General features: G+C 54.9%; 1 protein-coding gene across 3 annotated transcripts in view; it reads left to right on the top strand.

Moving 5' to 3' along the window:
• Positions 1-24,035, top strand: part of PPP2R2B (protein phosphatase 2 regulatory subunit Bbeta) — a 60,580-nt gene extending 36,545 nt beyond the window's left edge. For all 3 annotated transcript variants that reach the window (XM_062627752.1, XM_062627751.1, XM_062627753.1), the window contains 8 exons: positions 7,233-7,330; positions 7,853-8,018; positions 8,880-8,992; positions 16,437-16,614; positions 18,241-18,405; positions 21,633-21,802; positions 22,152-22,243; positions 22,945-24,035. In XM_062627752.1, the coding sequence (XP_062483736.1) occupies positions 7,233-7,330; positions 7,853-8,018; positions 8,880-8,992; positions 16,437-16,614; positions 18,241-18,405; positions 21,633-21,802; positions 22,152-22,243; positions 22,945-23,224 (1,262 nt within the window). In that variant the 3' untranslated portion in view covers positions 23,225-24,035. The remainder of the gene's footprint in view (positions 1-7,232; positions 7,331-7,852; positions 8,019-8,879; positions 8,993-16,436; positions 16,615-18,240; positions 18,406-21,632; positions 21,803-22,151; positions 22,244-22,944) is intronic.
• Positions 24,036-25,095: the final 1,060 nt, after the last annotated feature.

The following is a 25,095-nucleotide window of genomic DNA, read 5'->3' on the forward strand; positions in this document are numbered from 1 at the left end:
AAAGCTCGCTGCTTCCAAACCGTGCTCGCGCAGCCGACGTTTGGGTACTTCTAATTAGAATATGAAAAAACCAATGGGTTTTGCTCATAAGCAAACAGATGGCTTCAGCAGGATGACCAGAAAGACAGAATGCGTGGCATGCTGAGCGCTTTGGCAAGACATCCCTCCTGGTGCTGCACCGACCCTTTTGCTGTCACAGTAATTTAACAGTGGTGTCCATGCAGTGGGGTTTCCTGCGTGTGCAAGGCAACAACCTGCGAACACGCGTATGTCCCGCTGGTCAGAGCTGGTTCCTGTCGTGGTCACCACGATGCTGATCTCGCCAGAACAGCAGTCTTTGCATTCCTGCTGAAGATAAAGATCTTTTTAATAAGAAGAGGTGGGTGTTGTTCATACCTGTGAATTGTGTTTCCTGTGTCAGCTGTTCAGGTCTCAGCAGCCAGTGGTGTCATTGGAAACTACAGGTTTTGGGGAGGCATTTGCAAAGCAGGCTGTTTCTGGGTTGCTTATTCCTTTATGTCCATGAGTGAGAAGTGCCCAGACAATCTTGTGGCAAACCTGGTGCAGAGCCCGAGGTTTGCAGACATCCTTAGGGTGTTTCAGGGCGATGGTGTGGACAGGATGAAGTGGACTCGATTGATGCTCAGGTACTTTTTGCAAAGTCTAATTTATTTCAGGAGCGTGTTTTTGCCAGCAGACTTGGATTTTCTGTTACTATTCCTAAGGCCAATTCAGCCACATCGCAGAGGTTACTGCCCTGTGTACCTCGGAGTCCCTTGACAAAAGGATGTGTGTGTCCTGCCCCAACCCACTGCTCAGCTGGGGTCTTCAGGGGGTCGAGAGCTGGTCCCCGTAGCACAGGCTGGGCCATCTTGCCCCAGGAGCACTCGCTTGCCCACAGAGGATCCAGGTCTCCCTTGCGGTGAGGTGCTCTGTGGCACCATAAAGCAGCTCTCATTCTCCTCTGCCAGTGAGAAGCGTTATTTGCACTGGTAGAGATTCTCTGGATCCCACGCTAACGGTCTTGATCAGCACGCTGTTCCCCGTGGCAGGTGTATGTAGAGCAGCTCTGTGAGGTTCTCATGGCCTGACCAATTCAAAACCGTCATTAATCCACGAGCTAACGAGTTGTGCATCCCAGCGCCGACAGAAGAGCTCTGTTGCATGTGCAGGCGCAGGCCCGGCAGGAGCCAGCTGCAGACGCCGGTGTCCGGGGCTGGGGCAGCCCCGTTGGGAGCAGCCCTGCTGCTCTCTCCTGCATCCCTGCTCATCCCTGCAGGGCCAGGGACAGCTGAGACCCATGCGGTGGCTGCACTGCATGGCCAGGCAGGGGGCTGGAGCCCTGCGGCTCCTGGGTCTTGTGTTGAGGAGGGAGGGTGGGAATGAACGTGTTTCTGCTCCAGCTGGGAGAGGTCCTGGAGCTCCCTTGGGATGGAGGCTCCCGCCCCCTGGGTCACCCCATGTGCCTGTAACATCAGGTGTGACGAGACAGGTTGGACACAGGGGCTTGGAGCAAGCTGCTCTAGTGGAAGGTGTTCCTGCTCATGGCAGGGGTTGGAGCCGGATGAGCTTTAAGTTCCCTTCAACCGAAAGCAGTCTGGGATTCTGTGATTCTATGAAGTCAAGACGCATTGGGGTGGAACAGAAGTACCTTAGCCAAGTGCCCTACTGAGTTGTTTCTGTCTGAAAGCTGCTGTTGGCTTTCTTTTCTATTTGATTATTCTACTTCCATTAATGACCTACCCATTGCATTTTGAAGCTGTGTGGTTTCTGCTGTCTGCATTCAGCCCTGGAGGAGCATTCAATGGTTGCCACCCCATGATGGGGACAGAGCACTCAGGACCACGGGAGCTGCTGCTCTCTGTGCACCTTCATGCACTTCCATGACAGCATTTCCTCCTGAACTCTCATTTCCAGCATTACAGTGAATTAAACCTTGCAAGGATGGTGGGGGATGTGAATTCACATTCCTTTATGGAGACACTCTGAGCAGGCGCTGCAGTGGGGGATGCTGCAGTGCTGTGCTGGGGGAACTACCAGATGGAGTTTCGTTTGTCTGGGTGGTGGCACTAAATTATTCTCTGCTGTAACAAGGGCAGAGAAATCCTGAATGTGTCAGTATCCTTAGCACTTAGATCTAGGGGAGTTGTTCCATTCTGGGGAAGAGCAGCAGCTGCCGCTGGCTCTGCAGCATCTCACTGTCACGATGAGGACCTGTCCCCAGCAGCGTCCAGCCCCCCCGAGCTGCGGGGAGGTCTCACTGGGGGCCATGACTCCATCTGATCCCTGCAGACTATACAGATCAGGATGGGGCAGAAGAATAGGCCTGGGCTTTTCCCAGGGCCTGGAGGTGCTCATGGTGTTCTGCAAAGCCCATCGGCCCTCTGTGGCTGCAGCCCCAGCCCAGCTGGGATGGAGGGGTTGGGAAGGTGCTGTGCCGTGCTTTACTGCGCTGTGCTGTGCTATGTCATGCTGTGCCAAGCTGTGCTGTGCTGTGCTGTGCCATGCCATGCTGTTCCGTTCCGTGCTGTTCCATGCTGTGCTGTGCCGTGCCATGCAGTGCCATGTGGCACTTCATGGTGTCAGCAAGCAGTGGTTTTTCAGGGCTTTTTGCTGATGATCACAAGTCCTTGCTGGGCTTAATGCAGTGGAATTGATTTTGGTTTGCCAGGTTATCATTCACATCAGCAGGGAAAAATCAATGCAGGTCAATCATGTCTGATTTTGCATGCCGTTAGATCCCAGCTTAATCTCTGCTGTCCTCTTCCCTCCCACCGCTATGGACCACACGGTTTAAGGGAGGATTGATGTCCTGGGCTCAGCCCAGTGTCACCCTGGGAGCTGCGCCTTGCCCATTCTGGTGGGACTGGGGTGGCACTTCCCTGTCCCCTTCCAGCCCCATCACCTTGTCCAGTCTTCCCTCTTCCGCCTGTCTTTTCTGTAGCTGAGGGTTCCAAAGTGCTCCTTGGTTTGGTTGCTCGCTCCAGGTTTCACAGGCGGGAAGAAAGCTGCATCCAGGTCCTTGGATGAGGTTTCTGCTCTGCCTGCTGGGATGGGACCTGGGGTTCTGGCTCCGCTGTGGAGCTGCTGGGTGCTTTGTTTTGTGGGGGGTGTTTCCACGACGTCCTGGGCGCACCCAGTGTGAACCTGGAAGGATCCCAGGTCCCTCAAGTGCCCAGGACGGCTCCTCAGGTGCCTTCCTGGGGCACAGGTCCCCCTGGGTGTGAATCGGGACTGGCCCCAGAAGCATCCTCCGTTTGGTGGCCAGTTGGTGCCCACCACAGGCAGGCAGGGTTGGCCTGTTTGCATTTGGGACTGGGTTTGGGTTGTTTGCTGGTTGGGTTTGGGGTTTCTTCTGTTGTAAGTCTGTACTGTAACAAAAGTCACGGCTCCTTTCAAATACCTTTCAGTGTTCAAGCCTGCACGCTGGTATCTTCACAACTCCCCATCAAAACCCTGCAAGGCTTCATTTAAGGCTCTGACATTCAGCGTAAGTTCCTCGTTGCTGACAGTGTGTGTGTTTCAGGGTTATTAACATCCCGCTATCTCTTTCATTTTTAAGAGATGCAGGCAGAAAGGGAGAGCGGGGGTATCTCTTTTACACAGTGAAATGCAGGGTCTCACAGTTCCTGACAAGGTGGGACCCAGAGGCTGTCACTGGGTTTGGAACTGGCTCCTCCTCCGGCTGTGCTGCGTTATTCTGTGGACACTTGAAGGTTTGTGTTCTCCTCAAACCCCCTTCCTGAGCTCAGGGCGCACCCTCTGCCACGAGGGGTGGATGCAGAGATGGGGTTTTGCTGCACTGAGAACCCTGCAGAGGGCCCATGGTGGGGCTGGTGGCTCTCACGGTGCCAGACGTGGCTGTGTCCTTCATTTCCCCCCCCCCAGGCCCACCAATTTTTCATGCCCTCCTTGTGCTTTCTTCATCCACCTGAATGGTTTCCTCTGCAGGTGTTGATTTTGGTCCCCAGTTCCCTGCTGGTGTCCCATTTGCTTTCTCCACCAGCAGCAGGCTGTGCCACAGTGCCCTCCCCACCCAGCGCATCCCCCTCTGCCCTCGCTCTCTTCAAGGCACTGACATGGGGGAGAGGAGAGACGTAGTTGCAGGGGGCTGTTATCCCACACTTATCAGCATTAAACTGGATTTGACAACTCGGAGCCTGGGATTTGAATGATCTAAATCCTCCCTCATTTGGCAGCCTGATTTGCTGTTATTTACGGTGCTTCCCAATTTACTCTCATCTGCAGAGTTGGAGGCTTTGTGTGCGGTGCCATCCACTGCGTGACTTACACCCATGATGACAAGAGTGGGGCAGCGGGAGTCGTGCCGCGGGCACCAGCCCCTTCCCAGGGCAGGAGCACGGCAGTGCCAGGATACGCTGCTGCTCTGGGAGGTCCAGAGCCCCCTGAGCACGGCAGAGCTGCACCCCTGAGGAACCAGGGAAGGAATTGTCCTGACAGTGCCATGTGCACAGCTCCTGCGCCAGTGTGTGGGTACGGGGCCATGGGCTGCCCGCCCCAAAGAGGCTGTCCTGCTGGAAGCGGCCAGAGGGGAGGGAGATGCAGGGAGAGGCTACAGGGATCAGGTCCTTCTTGCTTCTCCATCCTGGACACCCAGGCTTGCAGAATGTGCTCCATTACAGAAAAGTGCAGGTCTCGGGGAGCATCAGGGCTGGGTCCAGAGCAGAGCAAGGGGTGAAGCATTCCCTGTGCTCTGTCCCATGTCAGGGCTGAGAGAGGCCTCTTGGTCACACTTACCTTGAGGAAAGCTGCTGTTCCCATCCTGCGAAAGGGTGTTGTCTGTAGCTACACAGACACATGAAGAGAGAAGAGAGAGCAGAGCTCCACACAGCTGGGACGGGGCACAGAGCCTGTCCCGGACCATGCCAGGCGTGAGCTGCTGCCCTATGCCAGTCACTGATGCGATGGGAGTGGGCACGGAGTGCCTGGGATGCTCTGGGAGCAATGGTGAGGTGCCTGGGATACTCCAGGAGTTGGGGACAAGGTGCTTGGGATGCCCCAGGAGCAGGGGCAGAGCACCCGGCCTTGGTGGGCACAAGGAGAGGGGCAGCAGTGTGGGCAGCTCCCTGCTCTGAGTTGGGCTGCTCCAGGGATGCAGGTTTCACACCGGATGCAGCTCTCTCTTTCTGATAGCGGGTTTGTTCTCCCGCTCCTGATGGGGATCACACCTTCCCTGCACACCCGGAGGGACGCGTGTGTGTGGATTATAAATTCCTATTTTTCTGATACAACTGTATTGCTACAGCGGAAATCAAATCCCGGCGTTGGTATTTTTAGTGTGGAAGCATGAAGGATCACGGGCGCTGTGGAGGGAGGATGAGGATGCGGCGCTGGCGCGGGGAGCGTCTCCATGGAAACAGCTTTCTCTAAATTCCCGCATTCGGGGCACTGAGCGTGTAGGAGGTGATGAAGGAAATGGAAAAGCAAAACCAGGAGATGAGCTTTTTTCCTCTCTGTTGTCACAAAACTGCTGCAGGAACCTCGGGAGCAACAGACATAAGTTATTGATTGTGTCAGTGCGAGTGGATTTTAATTAACAACCACCCTGTCGTGGGTCCCCAGAGCAGGGCTGGGGTGAGCGGCACAGCCCGGGACCAGCCTGTGCTGGGGGGGGCAGCTTTGTTCAGAGACCTCTCTGCGAGGGAGTGGTGCTGCACCGTGCTCCACGATGGGCACCTCTCAGAGACTCCTGTTCCACCCCTTGGGGATGTTTTCCTACGCGGTACTAGTGAGAAGAGCTGGAGCCCAGCCCTCAAGTGGAGATGGGTGCTGGGGGAGTCCTGCTGACAGTGGTGGGGTTTGGGTCGGGTTGAATAACTCCCCTCACAAGAGGTATTTCTAATTGTGAAGAGTTTTTAAGGTCTGCCAGCATGTTGTTAGCCAGGCTCTGTTGTTATCTTGTCTCAAACCCACATGGGCATGATCCAGTAGCCAGTCCAGGATGTCCTGTGGGCCTGCATCCCCTTCCCTGCAGGAGCAGAGTGAGTGGCTGGTGGGGCTGGGCTGGCACCAGGATGCTGGTGGTGCCTGGCTCTGTGATCCCTTGGCTGGGCGATGCAGGAGGTGCTGTTGCCATCTGACAGATGCTCATTGCAGCATGGACAGTGATTTCCAATTCATTGGCAGCTGAATGACCTGAAAGCAACAGCAGGTGATGGAGAAGGTCAAATGCAAACCAGATACATACTTACCATGAGCAGGGGTGTGTGTTGGTGAGCGAGCAGAGGTATCTTAAGATGAGGTGGCTGCTGGGCTCTACCTGCCGCAGGGGCTGTTCTGATCCCCAGACCTGCTGAAGTAACTGGCAGTGCTGAGGCACCATCCTGGGGTGCAGGTTGTGCTGCTCTGGGGAGCCTACGCCATGGAAGGGCCTCTGAGATTCCTGGTCTGGGATCTGCCATGGCGCAGGGCATGTGTTTGGTGGGTGCTTGGCTGGCATCCTGGAGCCAGACCCTCAGGAGGGTTCTCAGCAGCTGCCAGGCTGTGCCAGTCTCTGAACTGAATCTTTTCTCATGTGCTTTGGTAACTTTCCAGTACGTATCCCAGAGGGATAAAAACCACAGGAGGGCGAAGGGACGATTCGGGTTACCGGGCTCTCTGCTGGCACGTGGCAGAGCTAACAAGCAAGAGGAATCGCTGCGCCGCACCCGGGGCTCCGGGGTGCCAGTGCCGGTGGTGCTGGGGTCCTGGCAACCCTGTTGTGCTGGTGGGCGGCAGGAACGAGAGGGGAAAGGGAGGGGAGCGCTGCCGGCGGCTGCAGCAGGAGCGAGCTGGCTGTGAACAGAGCGCATCTCCCCTGCCCCGGCTGCTGGAGCTGCCCCCAGGCAGTGCTGACACCGCTTGGGCGGCAATTGCCGTGGACTTAACCTCTGACACGCTTCTAAAACCAGCCCAAATAAATCCCACCACGAGCAGCTCCCAGGGGTAAACACTGCGGATCAAAGCGGTTACAAGTTACCAGCCCCTGGATTCTCCCCCTTCTGCATCCAATGCCAGTCCCTGCCCAGTCCCTGCTGAGCAGGTCTTGGTTCCTGGCAGCAAGATGCTGAGGCCATTGTTATTATCATAGACAACAGAAAAATGGGGATTTATGGAGATCCTGCAAGGAATGAAGTGCTGTCAGGGCATGTGGCTGAGCAAGGAATGGTGCTTCCTAGACGCCTGTGAAAGCCAGTCTGTGCTTACTTAAATTGTCTTTGTCTTCTTTCCAGCTGACATCATCTCCACAGTTGAATTTAACCACACTGGAGAACTACTAGCAACAGGGGACAAGGGGGGCCGTGTTGTAATATTTCAACGTGAGCAGGAGGTAAGTGCCAGTGAATGCAAAATGCCCATTTCATCCTCTTAAGAGAAGCTTCCTGCTGTTTCCTAATCCATCTGTGTCACTCCTAACCTCAGATTTCTCCTGGCAGACTCCAAACTGAAAAGTGACTTAACATAAGCAGGTCCAGATTCCATCCTGTAAAACACCCTCCAAAGCCATGCTGTGTTGCCTGCATCCCTCTTCTCGGGTTGCAGCTCTCTGGTGCATTTGAGCATGCCGGGGGAGTCCATCCATAGCTAACAGCTATGTTGTATTTGTGTCCCCATGGGGCAGACGCTGCTTATCCCATGCAGGTGGTGTGCTGCCAGTGGTTCCCTCTGTTCCCGCTCCCTTCCTGCTCAGTTCATGGACAGGAGAGGCCGTGCCTTTGGCTTTCAGACCTGTGCTGCGTCACCGTGACCAGGCACTCGCTGCCACTTAACAAACCTCGGAGACCCAAGGAGTCCACACAGGATGTTCTCCTGCTCCCTGTGCTTTAAATCCCTCCCTGTGCCCTTCCTACAGAGCAAAAACCAGCCCCATCGCAGGGGAGAGTACAATGTCTACAGCACCTTCCAGAGCCACGAGCCGGAGTTCGATTACTTGAAGAGTCTGGAGATAGAGGAGAAGATCAACAAGATCCGATGGCTCCCACAGCAGAACGCAGCCTATTTCCTGCTCTCCACCAATGGTACGTGGCCTCTGGGCATGCACCAGTGCTGCCATGGCTCCGTTCAGCTCAGCAGTTCCTTGTTACAGTCAGATAAATATCAGGAGGATCCAGGAATATGACTTGGGATGAATGGCAGCTAAAGAAGGATGTGACTTAATTATTTCAGAGGAAAAGGAGGGGTCTAATTATCTTCCATAACCAACTTACTTTGTATTATAGGATTGACTCTATTGATCACTGTAATAAAATTCAAAGACTTACTAAACTCATTTGGGGGGGGATCATTGAAATGCAATGAATATTAATTATAGAGCATAATGTTCTGTTAATTGGGTTTTTAAATAGTTTTTTGATTAACAGGGATTTTATCTCTCCATTTGGGAGGGCGTTTCATATGCTAGCAGGTTATAAAAATGATTCTTTTAGAAATGCTCCCATGTTATGCTGTTTTGCGTTGTTCTTACTGTTAAACTAACATTATACATAGAACCCCCTGAAGTAAAGTGGGTTAATAAAAACAAAATTAATGGCACTCTATTGGAATTGCCATAGAAAGGAGAAAATGAAGATAAATCGCAGGATTGTGTATGAAACCTGGTGGAAGTGATGACAAACTACTGCTGGAGCCCCTGCCAGGAGAGGGGAAGGAAAACACAATTACTTGGAGCAAATCCGGATGTTCCTTCCCCAGGGGTTGTGGCACAGGGTGGGTGGATGCTTCTCCATGCAGGAGTCCACAGGGATGGCTGCAGGGTGTTCACAGCACAGGGGTCAGAGAGGGGGAGAAATAGGGCAGAATTCCACTGTTAGAAACCATCCTGAGTGGCCGTGGCGTGTTGGTCTGCCAAGCTGTGACTGTTTGCTCTCTCCTGCCCACAGATAAGACTGTGAAGCTATGGAAAGTCAGCGAGCGGGACAAGAGACCAGAGGGATACAACCTCAAGGATGAGGACGGCCGTCTCCGAGACCCCTCCATGATCACCATGCTACGGGTGAGTCTGGGGAGGTCACGGCTGTGAAGGAGCCTTTCTCTTCAGTGTCTTTGGTCAAACCACGGTGAGACGCTGGCACAGGGTGCCCAGAGAAGCTGTGGATGCCCCATCCCTGGCAGTGTTCAAGGCCAGGGTGGGCACAGGGGCTTGGAGCAAGCTGCTCTAGTGGAAGGTGTCCCTGCCTGTGGCAGGGGTTGGAAGTGGATGAGGTTAAGGGACCTTAAAGTCCCTTCCAGCACAAACCAGGCTGTGATTCTGTGAAGTTACTGGTGGTGTCACCTGTGTGCTGTGTCGCTGGTAATGCCATCCTGTGTGGCAGGTCGGTGTCAGAGGGCAGGGCTTGCTCCCTGTTTCAGAGCTTTGGTTGGTGTGCGGGTACAGGAGTGGAGCTGCTGCAGGAGTGGTGCTGTCTCTGGGCAGTTGTGCCACCGAGCACCCCGGTTTGTGTCATGTCAGGTACTCCAGTGCCCAGTGCTGATGCTGCTGCAGTGCCCTGCATGCCCTGAGCATGCTGGGGATGAGACAGTTAACAGGCTCTCCCTGCTTAGTGCATTTGCAACTGCAACTTCTGCTTAGGGAGCATAAGTACCTTCTCTAAATGAGTTTTCCTCCCAGCCTAAGGAGATTAGAACCAGCTCCTGAATCAAATGTAAACACCCAGGGCTACGTTTTCCATTTACTGCAAGGGGGGGATGGATGCACAGACCCCATTAACGCAGCCGCTGCCGGGAGCCTGCCAAGAGGAGGCACCGGGGCATGGCAGTGCCCGTCTGCCCGGCAGCCCCTGGCACTGGCGGCTCCTGACCAGCAGTGCCAGTGAGTTTGCTCTTCCCTGGGACAGCTGGTTACAAGCTCTGATTTACTTAGAGAGAGCCGGCTCCAGCCCGCAGCAGAGGAGCACAGCTAATCCCACCAGAGCTCACCTGGGGTCCTGCACACGGGGTGCAGGCAGGGGATGCAGGCAGTGGGTGCAGGCAGCACTGGAGACCCCTGGTGCATGGCTCCAGCAGTGAGCTGCCCCTCTGCAAACAGGGGGGAGCCATGTTCTCCCCTGCTTGGCAATAACCCCTTGAACCCATAGCCTAGAAGTGACAAGTGTGCAGGAATTTTGTGATGGCATTAATCAGACCAGACCACCTTGTAATTTAGTAACATCCTCTTAGAATTTGCATTTTGAGTACTCAGGGGGTTTATATGTGTATATATATATATATATATAAATGTTGCTACAATTACCCTCAGCTCAGTTTTATGGCTTCCAGTTCCTTTGCAGATGAAGCCTTTGAGAGCCCCCGACAGGCAGTTAATTCTCACCTGCGTACTGAGTTGCTCCTGGTGGCTGGCAGGCATTTTTCTTTACCGAGCAAGAAAACATTTAATTTCATGTATGAACGTACCTGCTGTTATGTTTCAGGCAGCATTTTCAGCCTGATACTCTGTTACCTACACAGCCCATTGCTGGAGTTTGCTCATCATTGGGATGTCAGAGCTGGGGTTGCCAACCCTCGCAGGGCCGAGGGCCGGGGGGGTGCAGGAATGCTGAGCTGGTGGTCAGGCTCCCATCCCAGACCTGCCATCGGGAAGCAGCAGTCAGTTAACGGGAGCTCACGATGAGGGTGATGACACCTCAGAGGAGTGCAGGGGCGACGTGGTTATGAAAGCAGGTAATCGTCCTGCTCATCTTCAGTGCTGGTGGTTGGTGTCAGCCGACTGTGTCTGACCACATCCCCTTGCTTCAGCTGGTGACTGCAGGGCTGCAGCGAGCCGAAAATCGGTGCAGGGGGTTGCAAGTGCTCGGCCTGAATTCCACCGTCCCCATCCGCAGAGGGGCAGGGTTCAGAGCTGCTGCCAGCGGGGCTGGGGCCAGCCCTGGCAGTGTGGGGGGCACCCAGCCCGTCCCACTGGCACTGGAACATCCGAGCGCTGGACCGTGCTTATTGGAGTCCCCTGTCTGCCTCATGTTTCAGCCTTTGGTTTGCTCTCAGTCTGTTTCCTGGTGCTGGAGGAGCTGGGTGTGCTCCCTTGTGCCCTGAGATACGGTGCTGCGATTCCCCACGCTCCAGTGGGAACATGTGGCTCCTGCCTCGTGGCAACGGGAAGAGGTAAAACACGGTGTAAGTGCTCAGCGTTTATGGTTATTAGTTTCTGCCTGCATAGTGCCTGCTGTCCCTGAGGAAGGGGATTGAAGAGTCTTCCTCCAGCCCTAGTTTGATCTGATGTTTTGATGATTTTACTTAGACAGATATTTACATTGCTGTAACCATTTTGCTGCAGCCTGGTGTATCTCTGACATCTAATTGTCCTGTGATGCTCCTGCTTTGGAGTAAAGCCACATCCATCCAGTTAAATTTTCAACCACAGATGAGCAAAAAAGGTGTTAAAACCACCTTGCTGCCACCATCTCTTACCCATTTGTCATCATGGTTTTAATGTGCTTGATGAGCATTGTTCTCTGAGAAATTTCTAACCCACATAGAGCAGAAGGAATGTTTAACTCTGCTCAGACTGTAAAGTAAGGCTTTTGCTGTCATTAGAAGAGCTCTGCTTACTTGGGTTGCCTCTAGTCTAATAGCTGCAGCCCTTCGGCGTCATTTAGCAGCCTCAGCGAGCTCTCGAGTGCCCCTTGGTCAGTGTACAGCCATACCTCTGCCATGGGGTGTGTGCAAGAAATAATTAACACAAATAATACCCAAGGCTTTAAATCCTTCTAAATAGAGAACGTGTTTGCTTTGGTCCCTCACAGCAGGTCAGGCTGTGAGGGAACACTGGGGTGCATCCTCCCACCGTACCGACCCCGTCACAGGGTGCTCCAGCCAGGCTGGGATTCCTTGGAGTCCATCACATCCCCTTCTCCTGAGCTGTGACCACAGCGGGAGGAGCAGCCGGGGCTGGCAGGGCTCAGGTCAGGGCTCTCGCTTCTCCCCTGTCTGTGCCAGGGAAACCCAGGGGGCCTTGGACACCATTTGGGAACAATTTTCCCAGCCCCAGGCAGCTGATCTCTGTCCCAGGCGTTTTAAATGTGTGTAAGGAAGGAAGCACCCTGCAGACAGGCTGCTGTGCACCCACTGAGCTGCAGGACCAGCTGCTCTGGGCAGCAGGGCTGTGTCCCACCTGGCTGTGGAGGACCCAGGAGGTGACCATGGTGCAGGCGGTGGGTTTCTGTGCTCTGCACCAACAGCTCCCTGGGTGAGGAATGGCCCTCCCCAGCCAGACGCGATGCGGGTGCGATGAGCGTCGGCGCGCCCGGTGCTTGGTGCTTGTGGCTGTCACAAAACGTGCTCTGACTGAGAGCTACCGCTTCACCTGGTCCCACCAAAATCCACCAGAAGTGTGGGTCTGTGTCTCCCATTTTGCCAAAGCACTGGGATTTCCTGGAGCAGTTTCCCGGGGAGGTTGTGCTGTGTATCCACAGCATCCAGTGCACACAGCCGGCAGCCCTGAGTGAGGCTGGGTGATGGGAGAGGGAAAGGGAAGGAGGATGCTTTGGAGAAGGCATGTGGTGCTGCAGCATTTCTGCCCCAGCCCAGAGATCTGTCTGTCTTTTCCCTGTGTACATTCTCCGAAGCATTATCATTTAAATAACAACATAATGTGTAACATTTGGCTTTTTTGGGCTATAAAATGCACATGGCAGAACTAATCAATTTCAAATGATCATCATCAAATCATTGCCATGGAAATGAAAAACAAAGGCTTTTCCCAGTTCCATGAGCTGCTCACACTGCTCTGGAGCAGCGCAGGGTGCAACGTTCGCCCATCCTGCACCCAGGCAGGGCAGTGCTGGGCTCAGCACATGCTGGGACCTGTGCTGCGCAGCTTTGAGGTACTTTTCTCATTTTTTTTGTTTTTCTGGTGAAAACTCATACTTCATCCTTGGAACATCTGTAAACTCGCCTGGAAACGCTGGTGACCAGAATTGACTTTTCCAGTATTTTTCTCCATTTCTATTTCCACAGCAATTGCACTGGTGGTATCTGTGTCTAGACGTGCTGTAAAAACAATGTGCCAGCAGAATTATCCAGTGGGTTTGGATTGCTCTGAATGTGTGGTTGGGAGCGTGGCTCTGCTTCTGCAGGATTTTGCTGGGAAAATCGTCCCCCTGGTGGGATTTTACTGACACGGGATCTCTTTCAGAGGGAAAAATAAGTTAATAAAGATCTGTTCAAGCAATCACAAGTTTGAGGGGCGTGCGCTGTGGATGAGATTGGTGAAAAGGGGTCAGGATTTTGAACTTTGGATAAGAAAAATGCTCTCTTTGTTCTCTGAGGCTTCTGCAAACTTGTGTCAAAATTCAGGTGCAGGTGGCGACAGCAATCCCGGAGCGCAGGAGCTGATCCAGGACAAGTTCTCGGTTACAAACAAAAAAATCCTATCATGCTATGAAAGCACAGAGAGACCGGGAAACCTGGGGTGGTGGAGGCTCTGTGTGGAAGGACACTTGCTCATCCCTGCGCTGAAACCCCTTGTGAGCGGGCCCTGGTGTTGGGCTCTTTGTGGGGATGGCTCCAGCAGTTGGCCCATGGACGGACTCCAGGCTTAATCTTGCTTCACTCTATGAAAAGGTTCAGTGACGGGCGACAGGAGGTGTTAGTGTGAGGCTTAGGGAGGGACGTGTCTGGGGAAGAGATGAAACCAGCAGCTCTATTGGCTACACATACTGGTAATGGGACAGTGGGTTTATCCTCCATGGGAAGGTCCCTTTCCCCTGTCACGGGGAAGGTCCAATGAGACAAAATCCTGAAGAGCAGGAAATTGTCCGTCTGCCATGGAAATGACATTTGCTGTGCATTTTGTCTGCAAACTATTCATGTGCAGGCAGCACTGGTTGCAGATTGTGCCTTTTGTAGGTGAGAAACAGACACCGGCGAGCACGTCCACAGGAGCCTGGCTGCTGGAGCAGGTGATGAGCCTGGGTTTGTCGCTGGGCAGCCAGCTCTGCTCTCGGATTTGCTGGGAACCAGATGACATTTTCCTTCTTGCAGAACCAAGGATGGGGTTAATCTGGGCTCCGGCTGTGGCTAATCCCACGTGGACAAATCCTGCAGGTCACTGGGGCTGTGGAGCCAGCATCTGCCGGGGCTGGTGGGCTGATGCCTCGCTCCAGGAGCGGCAGCTTGCCCTTCTCTAAGTGCAGGAGGAGGGAGCAAAGCTCTGCCCTGAGCACTGGTTCACAGCATCGTGGCTGGGCTGAGGTCGTAGGAGAATTGGCGCTGCTGGTCCCACTGAACAGGGCAGGTACCTGCAGAGGTGCTGAGCCTAGGTCCTTTTGCCTTGGTGTGCATGTTGGGTTGCACTCGCTGCGGGGCTGTGCTGGGGTGACTGGTCACTGTCTGAGCCCAGTAACGGGCAGCTCAGACCTGGCTCATGCTGGGCTGTGCCTGTGAGAGGTGAGCACGTGGCCGGGAGCTGAGGCCTCATCCTTTTCCCTGTGTATTGACTTGTGTTTTGGGCAGAGGATGAGGTTTTCCTGAGGAGCACCAAACCTCTGCATCCCTTCACACCACGTCCATCATGGCACTGGGAACAAGAAGACGCTCTGCTATGGGAAGCCTTCCCTACCCTGGGGAGCAGGGAGCGTTTGGTGACCGTCAACATGACAGGCAATGAAAGGGGAAACTCGATGAGAGCAGGGGGCAAAGTAGAGAAGCAGCAGCAGTTACTGCCGTGGTTTTAACAGCACCGTGGTCCTCCGCTTGGCAGCACTGGTGGTGGGGAAGGACCAGGGCACCCTGGATCTTCCACCCCCCCAACCACCCAGGAGATGAATTTTACAGCTCAAGGCAGGATTAGTGCCTCATTAACTGAGCAAAGGGGAAGCCTTGGCCAGACAAGGAGAGTGGAATCGTGCGTCATGTGCCCTTTGGATGAGTGGGACCAGCTCTTTTGCAGGGGGTGCCTGGTAAAAGAGAGAAAAATGAAGACATATTTTGTTTTAAATGAGAAATGACTGTCATTCCCCCTCCCCCCCCCCCGCCCCGAAAACAAGAAGTAATTTAATTTATTAGTGGTTTATTTTATTTGGCAGCCTTTCTATGTACTTGATGCGGTTTGTTACACTGAATTACCCTTTAATAATGGGTGTATATAGTACCAGAGCCTGCCCTGCAGGCTGGCTCCGTAATTGAAGGAGGGGTGCACTGCGGAGCTCTGTGCTGTTGAAGATTGCCATGGCAATGCCAGTGGGAGCAGCGTGGTTGGGGCAGGGAATCCTGCTGGAAGGTGCCGGTGCCCACGCTGCTGCGCCTCAGCCCCGGCTGCCCCTGGCGAGGTGCAGTGAGAGGTGAGGTGAGGTGCAATGAGAGGAGAGGTGAGGTGCAGTGAGAGGTGCAGTGCAGTGAGGTGAGGTGCAGTGTGGTGTGGTGCAGTGCAGTGAGGTGCTGGGCTCCTGCCTTTGCTACACTTGGTTTTGTACGGGCACAGCTCGGTGTAACCGTGAGCTCTTTCTCTTTGCACTGCGCTGCGGTTGTGCCGGTCTGACCGGCAGCGCGGCTCCCGTAATCCCTGAGCCTCCGTCCCCAGCGGCTGAGCGGAGCCCGTCAGTGCAAACGATGCATCATTGCCTGTGTCAGGCCGGATTAGCGGGCAGGCTCGTCACGTTAAGCTCCGGCTCCGCCTGCAGTCCCTGCGCCCTGGTGTCACTGGCGCTGGCTGTCACAGTCCCGTCCCCACCTCGGCAGCCATGGGAAATCGCTTTGGGCAGCGCACAGATAATACACACAGTAATGAAGTAGCTTGAGGGAAGAGCTGCCTGCCGAGCAGCAGCACGGGCTGACACCTCCGGGAGCACTGAACTGCCTCCGGAGCGTCCTGTCTGAAGCTATTACTTGCACCACTCCTCGTGCTCCCTGTTCTTACTGCATCTCTCAATCCCCTGTTTACAAGAGTTATGCTTATTAATCTGAAGGTGAACACGTACAGCTCTCTTTCTAGTCCCCCATCTGTCCCTGCCCTGTGTGTTCCTTTCCCTGTCTCTTCTCATCTCTCACCTCCGTCACTTTGCTGTGAAGCAAATGCAAAGAAAGTGCTGCCCTGGCTCTCTCAAGACACACAAGCCTGTTAGAAATGCCTCTGGCAGGAATTTCACCAGTTAACAGTGACAAAACAAGGCAGAAGTGGGTTTGGGTTTGTTTTTCCCAAAGAAGGAGCAGTCACTGCAGCATAGACCTGAGCCTGGGTTACGGGGCTCTTGCTGAAATCAAACCATACTGATGCCTCTCTCAGAGGTGAAAGGTTTTGTGTCTGCTTGTCCTGCTCACGCCCACACACAGCTGCTGGGTTTCCTCAGTGAGGGCATGAGCCGAGGCAGGGGGATGGAGAGGGGGCAGCCAGTGCTTGCAGGCACCCACTGTGATGGAGCCGGTGCCTGTCCATGCCGGGCGCTGGCGCAGGTCCGGTGGGCAGCGGGACCCGTCCCCGGGTGCTGACACTCTGCCTCCTGTCACAGGTACCAGTGCTCCGGCCCATGGACCTGATGGTGGAGGCCACCCCCCGGCGGGTGTTTGCCAACGCACACACCTACCACATCAACTCCATCTCCGTCAACAGCGACTACGAGACCTACATGTCAGCGGATGACCTGAGGATAAACCTGTGGAACTTTGAAATCACAAATCAAAGTTTTAGTATCCTTTGGTGCGTGACCCCACAGCCCGGCCAAGAGCGGGAGTGCGGGAGGTGCCTCTGCTGGTGAGTGGGCTGTAGGAGCCCTGGGAGCCCAGACACGTGCACGTGTCAGTAGGAGAATGAAGGGTTCCTGTCCTTGCACCCTGGTCATGGCTCCTTGTACAGCATCACCCTCTGGCAGGCTCCCAGGGGTCAGGAATACAAAGCAGTGCTCTCCACAGCACATCTGACTGCAGAGCATCTGAAACTCCCTTCTCCCGGTGTCACCTCCAAGGCCCTTCCCTCTCATCTCTGCCGGGCGGAGCTGTGCCGCCGGCAGGACATGGCTCACACTGAGCTGAGCCGCTGCCTGCGTGTGCAGGGCTCATCTGGCATCCTCAGGACGCTGCCTCCAGCCTGGTGACACAGCTCTGAATTCTGCTGCAGGGCAGGCGGGAGCAGCGTCTGCGGGTGATGGAGCAGACAGATGCCTTGGGGAAGATGCAGGGAGGCAGTATTAATTGTGCAGTCTCTGCTATACCCTGCAGCGAGGTGACGGGCTGCCAGTCACTGCTGTACAAACGAGGCCCTGCCAGTCACCCTTGCAACAGCCACGTCAGAAATAACAGCAATGGGGTACTTATCATGGGTGATATTTATAGCATTTCCCACTGAGGAGTCCCCACGGGGCATGGGGCCCATTCAGGCACCGGAGAAGAGTTCAGCAGTCAGAGGTGTGTGACTGGTGGGTACGGCCGAGCAGGGCTGCAGCTTGCGCTGTGTTTTGGGGAAGAATGTGGGGAGCCCTAAATTTGGGTGAAACCGCAGGGAGTTTGGCCAAGGAGCGATCAGAGGGGGCAGTCGCTGACCTGCAGGGCTGTGCACTGGCTCAGGCCTGGCTTGAGCTGGGACCCAGGTTCTGCTGCGGATCCGCAGGGCAGCCGGGCTGGGACCGCTCAGAGTCTGTGCCCTGGGGCTGCTGGAAATGCCCCCCCCCACGGGGCCGGAATCCATTCTTTATTTGTCTGTTAATTCCCATCCTGCTGGGAACAGCAGGTTCTTAATTTGCTTCCCAGGGGGTCAGGAAAGCTGCTGTTTCTTTCTCCCCGTTTGCACAGTGGGTAAATCACCCCATGCTGGGTGTTTGGATTGCACTGTACAATCTGAAGCTGCTTCCACTGGTGACTGCTTGCTGGTGTCAAGTCGGGGTGGATCCTCTTCATCCATGCCCTGCAGCCCTGGGATGCTCTGCAGGGCTGTGCAGGTCCTTGTGACGTCATCCTCAGGGCCAGCTCTGTTTGCCACCCAGTGCTTCACCCAGCCTGAGCATGAGAAACGTTTTGGAAGTGACAAGTCCGCGGCAGCACCCCTGGGCTGTGGCAGTTTCTGTTGGTCGTTGTGCTCCAGGTTTTGGTTTTGTGTTCCTGCAGTAGGAGATGTTTGCTCTGGCTCAGGGTGAATCGGCAGAGTCAGGTCTTGGCTGTACAGAGGGCTCATGGTCCCCGCTTGAACAGCAACGTGATGGAGGTGGGCTTTGCCCTGCGTTGGTGCAGGCTGGAGCCCGAGGTTGGTGCTGCTCTCCCAGGAGGGTGCTCAGGGACCTGTGGGGTCTGCGCTGCAGGGGGCTCCTTGACTCGCCCTGCCAGACATCGTGGACATCAAACCAGCCAACATGGAGGAGCTGACGGAGGTGATCACGGCTGCCGAGTTCCACCCGCACCACTGCAACACCTTTGTCTACAGCAGCAGCAAAGGCACCATCCGGCTGTGTGACATGCGCACCTCCGCGCTCTGCGACCGCCACGCCAAGTGTGAGTGCAGCCCCAGCGCGGTGCGGGGGGACGGGGTCCCCTTCGCGTTCACAGAGCCCAGAAAAGGGGAGCACAGACCCCGCAGCCTCACCCCGTCCTCCCCGTGTCCTGTTCTCAGCTGTGGTTGATGCCGCAGGGTTGGGATGTGCAGAAAAGCTCCCTCAACATTCGGGGTGAGCTGGGCAGGCAGGGAGCTGGTCCTGGTTCCTCCCAGGCTGATGCGATGAGTGAGCTGCTGCCGCGGAGCTCGGGTCCTGCTCAGCCTCTGCGTGTCCAGAGGTTGGTGCTGGGAATACTCCTCCTGTCAGAGCCTGCCAGTGGAACACTGGCACAAACACCCACAGCAGCTATGGGTGAGCTGGTCAGTAGCTGCTGCTGTTCTTTGGGCCATGGCAGTTCCTGTGCTGAGCCCTCTGTTGTCAAAAAGAGTTTGGTGCCTGCCTTAAAAACAGTGAAACGTGGCAGGAGCAAGTGCTGCTGTGCTGTGTGACTGCACAGCCAAAGCCCTGCATCTCCTGTGTGACTGCACAGCCAAAGCCCTGCCTCTCCTGTGTGACTGCACAGCCAAAGCCCTGCCTCTCCTGTGTGACTGCACAGCCAAAGCCCTGCCTCTCCTGTGTGACTGCACAGCTGAACTCCTGTGTCTCCTGTTCTGGTTTGGGTTTTCCTCAGAAAATGGCCAATATCCTGTGGGAAATTAAGGAGATTCCAGTACTCGAAGTGTGATCGCTTTAGGAGAACAGGATACACAAAATGGGTGCAACTTCCTGGAGCCCCATGGTCATAACCTACCCCTGTAGAGCCCTGCGGTGTGCTTCAGATGTGGGTTTCCTACAGCTGATAGGGAATTACACAGCAGCTGTTGCTTCTGGGCTTCTGAGCTGTGCTCGTGTCTGAGACCTGTTTTAACCTGAGGTGCATTGGATGGAGGGGAAGCACCGCTGGTGGGAGAGCTTTGGCTGGCTGGAGATGGGAAATACCAGTGGCAGCTTTCCCAAACCCTGAGCAAAGGAGTGTTTCTGTTCCTGCGTTTCCCGGCCATGTCTCACAGCCCGGCAGCGGCAGCTCCCAGCTGAGGACCAGAGCACAATCACAGAGCAAACAGAATCCATTTCCCTGATGCTCCAGTGGCAGAGCCCCCCCTGCCCTTCCCTTTGTCTGGTGCTGCTGCGTCCCGCACACGGCGCCCAGTGGCACATCCCGCTCCCTTTGACCTCTCCTGTGACATCTCCTGATTGATTTCCCTCCACCCCCAGAAGCCCCAGCCCCAGACAGCTGCAGCATTGCTGATGTGCGAGTGGAAATTGAGACAGTCCATCAAAGTTCAACGTGAAAAGCAGCGCTGCCTTTTGGAGGCGAATCCTCCGATGGAGACATTTAATAGCTGTCAGTATTCAATAGGAATGCAGACGCTGTCTCTGCACGCCCCAGCAGTGTTAATTCCCACGGATGCAGCTCATTGCTTGGGCACAGCTCGTACTTACGTGCTTCTCGTGTTCAGTTTTGTTTGCCCGTTTCATTGGAGCTCCTGCGATCTGTGATGTTGTGAGCTCCCTCCAGTCTCAGAGCTGGCCTCGCAGGCAGCATCAGCTTCCACGTGCCCAAAGAAACAGATGCCTTGGCCGAAGCACTGAGGGAAGCCAAAGGGCAGGTCAGGATTCCTGGAGCTGGTAACGGGGGCAGAATAACAGTTACTGCAGTTATTTCCCCATAGCAAAAGGCTTTCCCCTTTTTCCTTATGGAGCTTTAAGGAGTGATTGTACCAAACTCCTGAAACCAAAGGCTCAGGTTTCCCAAAGAGGGACCTTTCCCTTCTGTCTCCTCACTGCTGACTGTGTTACAGCAACTCTACCAAACATTTATCCTCTGCTGAAAAGAGTTTCAGCCTTGGTCCAAAGCACATAAAGCTGCTTTGATGAGGTAGCCGGCAGCTCACAGGTTTTACTCTCCCATATTGCAGGTGTATCCCTAAGACAAGTGTCCCCCTTTGTATCTGGGGGTTTTGCTTCCCAGTATCAGAGCCCCAGAACAGCAGGCAAGGACATGGGTGCAGGGAAAATTCTTCTTTCCTAACAACTTCCTCTTGCCCCCGCACTATAACCTGAACATCTCTTGCCTTGACATAAGCTCAGGCGTGCATCTGTGATGGAAACGATGCAGCCATTAGGGCAAGCCTCAGGAATCCAGCAGACCTGGTGAGAGCAAACCTGTGATGGTTGCAGCGAAGACATGTCCTGGCATTCACACACTCTCCACAGACTGCCTCAGATCTTTATTTCCTCTTGTTGCTGTCGCTTTTCTTATTTAGAAGACCTGATGTGTCATCAGATTTCCTGCTTGGGATTAAAGGCCCTGGAGCTGGGTCCCGCTGTGGGCGATGCCATTTCTGGTTTGTAGAGATCATTGATACTGGCACTTCAGGCGTGTTTTCTGCTGTACGCAGAGGTGCAGGTGCTGGGTACCACAGGGCTTAGCAAGAGGATGCTCAACCCCAGCAAACACCGGTGCTGGGTGCGCTGTGCAGGACACACTGCCTGCGGAGCCACCAGCCCTGCTCTGGACATGGGGGGTCAGATCCAGCGGCCAAGGGGGATGAGCATTGGACACATGGGGCTGGCAGCTGGATTTGTGTCCAGTAGAGAAGTGAAGCGGTGCAAGCATCCTGCAGTGCTGCTCTGGGGAGCTGCGGATGTGGAAGAGGAGCTGGACAGATGTCTCCGCATCACAGCATCTCTCTTGATGCATCCCTGCGATGGCTTTCTAAAACCGTCCTTGCCTAGCTGATGTTGCTCTGAAATCAAATTTATAAATACATTTAATTTGGAACTTCATCTGTCTCCCTCAAACTGTTCAAACTGATTTACTCAAAGACTGATCAAATTAAATCTGTGGGTTGCAGGGGCTATAAAATATTTACATTGACTTTCAGTTACGCTGCACATTGATTTCTAGAGAGCAGCAGTGATGTGCAAGGCTCTAAATCTTCTGGGCTTCTGTGGTGCTGTTGATAGATTGGTCTCTGGTGATCCCTTTCTCTTATTGCACACATTAAAAACAAAGGAGCATCAATCGTGCCAAGTCCGTAAAATACAGGTGCTTGTCCATATTAGTCTAGATCAGACCCAGAGGTGGGAGCGTTGCCCCCCTGCTGCGGGTGCCTCTGCTCATGCTGGGGACAGGAGCTCCTGCCCTGGCTGACGCTGGCACTGTCCTTTGCTCTTTGGCAGTTTTTGAAGAGCCCGAGGACCCAAGTAACCGGTCGTTCTTTTCCGAGATCATCTCCTCCATCTCCGACGTCAAGTTCAGCCACAGCGGGAGGTACATCATGACCCGGGACTATCTCACCGTCAAGGTGTGGGACCTCAACATGGAGAACCGGCCCATCGAGACCTACCAGGTGAGTGTGGAGAGCCGGGCACCCGCCGTGCTCCTGCCCACGCCATGCTCCAGGGCTGGTGCAGACCTGATGGGTGGGAGCATCATGCCATGAAATCACAGAAAGCAAAGGAAGAGCTGTTAAGTGTGGGCTTGTGTGGCTGTGTGGAGTGAAACCCACGTCCCGGGCTGAGGGTGAGGATGGGGAACTCAGGTGCTCGCAGGTGGTGGGGGAGAGCATCGGTCCCTGCCTCCCTCTGCACGGTGACATCCCTGGTGCCACCAACGTCACATGTGGAGCGGGGCTGGCGCTGCAGCGGGTGGCCATGCTCAGGGGCATGTGGGGGCCTCACATCGTGTCCCCCCGGCAGGTTCATGACTACCTGCGGAGCAAGCTGTGCTCGCTCTACGAGAACGACTGCATCTTCGACAAGTTCGAGTGCGTCTGGAACGGCTCTGACAGGTCAGTGCGAGCGGCTCCGGCCGGCCTGGCCCTGGGGGGAGCACAGCCGGGGCTGTCTGCGGGCTCCCCTGTGCCCTTCCCTGGCCTCTGGCTGGCTCCCTGGAGTTTTTGTGTGGGTACAACGGGATCCCCGCACCCAGCTGCTCTGGGGGTGTCTGATGGGGTCCTGGCTCTCCCCTGGGTGGGTTCTGTTCTTGTCTCCAGTTCACCCACACCCACTGGAGGGTGTTGGTGCGTTCGGCTCCAGATTGCCGAAGCGAGGGGCTGATGACTGTCCACACACGTAAATCACAGCAAACCAGAGCAGGCAGTGTGCAAAACCACTTGGCCTGGCAGGGTTGATGTATATTTTTTATTCTCAACCTTTGGGTGGGTTAAGGGACACAGCTGGGCCTGGAGCCTGATTTCCAAATCTCATTATTCCTCTGGATACTTAGGCTGCCTCTAATCATGAGGCAGTTTCCCTCTAAAAAGGTGTGAAAATGATTTGGCTCAGGTCAGGTGAATCCTTGCCATAAAGGCTGCTCTCTGTACTGCTGCTGCCCCAGGAGGAGGTGCCTCCCCTGTGCACATTCCCTGGGTTAAGGAGCTAAGGAGGACGTGGGGATGCGGCTCCAGTGGCAGAGCTGAACCTTCTGGCACAGCCGGGTGTTGGCTGGGCTGGGCGCACACCGTGACCCATCCTTCCTCCGTGCTCACAGCGTCATCATGACCGGCTCCTACAACAACTTCTTCCGCATGTTCGACCGCAACACCAAGCGGGACGTGACGCTGGAGGCCTCGCGGGAGAACAGCAAACCCCGCGCCATCCTCAAGCCCCGCAAGGTCTGCATTGGAGGCAAGCGGAGGAAGGACGAGATCAGCGTGGACAGCCTGGACTTCAGCAAAAAGATCCTGCACACAGCCTGGCACCCCACCGAGAACATCATCGCCGTGGCAGCCACCAATAACCTGTACATATTCCAGGACAAGGTTAACTAGGAGGACAGTTGCTCTCTAGGAGTCTCATGTATGAACACGAGTAAATGCAAGATTTCAAACAGTTCTTTTCTTTCTTTCTTTCCTGTTTTTTCCCCTTTTCCTTCCTGTTCTTTGTTCAGTTGCTGCTCTGCAGCTCCCGGTCATGCAGAGGCGAGTGCTCCTGCACCCCGGGGGCTCCCCAGCACACACCAGGCTTCTCCATTCACACACTGAAGCCAAGATGTAGTGTGGGGTGGCTGGGGGGTGCAGGGCTCGTGTCCCATAGGGGTGGCCGCAGCCCTCTGCGATGGACCAGCGCGGTGGCCTGGGACGAGGAGGGGAGGGGGACACGCGGTGTCCCCGTGGGCAGTTACAGCCCTCCCGCTCCGATTGCGTTAACCCGCTCCCGGAGCCCCCCGGGGCCGCGCTGCAGCCCGGCCCGGAGCCCCTCTGCCCCTTCTCGCCTTTCCTTTCTGTGGGTGTTTTGTGTTTGTCCCAGCAGAGACAGCAACACCAAACCTACAGCGGGAAGTCCCGGTTAGCAAGGGACAGGCGCGGGGGGGATGTGCTGCAGCCTCCCCCTGGCAGCGCTCCCGAGGATTTGGCTCTGTAGATACTGTGGTGCCTTTTTTGGTATATGAATACCTTTATAAATGATGCTTCCAAACTGCATTGACTGCAAACCAAACCGAACCTGGGCTTTTCGTCTGCATTTCTTGTCTCTTGCTTTGGTCACTCCCACCTGTTCTGTTGTAAGCTCCTGCATGTTCTGATGCTTTCTCTCTTTTTCCCTTTCTTTTTCAATTTATTTATTTATTCTTTTTTTTTTTAAGAGATAAAGTATAAGTTGTTAATTTATGACCTTTTAAAAAGGAATCCAACCATATATTGCTGTTAGCACCTGACTGCTTCCCAGAGAGGGTGGCTGTGGGCCTGAGTTATAATAACCATAATAATAACAATAAAACCAATATCTCCTCCACTCTGCATGGCAAGGCTGCCCCGCTCACAGCACAGGTTGTTTGGGTCCCTCTTTTACTTGAGCAAAAACCTGTTCAACACAAAGAACTGCAGCATCCTCAGTCAATCTGAGAACTGCAGCATCCTCAGTCAATCTGAGAACTGCTCCTGCAGCAAAGAGCAAATGAACAAAGTCTAACGCTGTCACTTTAGCAGTGGCCCCAAGGGGTGACCCCACGGCGGCAGCTCCGCCGGCACCCGCGGTCCTGCAGGGTCTGGTGCTGGGACAGAGCGAGGATTCACCCCGACCAGGGACAGCGGCTGCTGCTTCCTCCAGGAGCACGGGGCCCACGTGGGAGCTGTAGACAGCAGCGACCCGCATCCCCTGGGATGGAGCCTCGGAGCGCTGACCCACGGGGACACCCTGCGCCAGGGAGAGCCGCCGTCCTGGAGAGCTCACAAGGGCAATGGGAAGCGCAGTGCTCGCGTGCTCATTCCAAGCGAAGGCTGTCGCGAGTAACGGTTTTTTTTAAATGAAATGGAAAAATAAAATAGCAAGAGCAAATGAACTTTTTTTAAAAAAAACAAAGTCTTTGGTTCCTGTAAGAAAGCCTGCACTCTGGTGCCAGAAGTAAAGCTGTCCCAAACGTGCCTTTTGTCCGGCTCCTTGTGCCTCTCGCGTGCGGGTGATGGCAGCTCCGGGCACCCCGACGGTGTCTGCGGGTCCCTGGGCAGAGGGTGCTGCCAGGTCCGAGCTGATGGGGGCGGCTGCTTCCTTTCCAACATTCCCTTCTGGCCAGCGCAGCCTGTGCCAGGAAAGCAGAAGTGATGGGTACCTGAGTGGCTCAGAGGTGCCAAAATCAGGCTGGTCAGTGAGCACTGAGCCCCACATGGCCAGTGGAACAGTCCCACACTGTGGCACTTGAGCTAGC

Source organism: Pezoporus occidentalis, unplaced genomic scaffold (assembly GCF_034315485.1).
Source record: "Pezoporus occidentalis ecotype Australia unplaced genomic scaffold, CSIRO_AGI_Poc_V1 ctg305, whole genome shotgun sequence".
NCBI classification, from domain to species: Eukaryota; Metazoa; Chordata; class Aves; order Psittaciformes; family Psittacidae; genus Pezoporus; species Pezoporus occidentalis.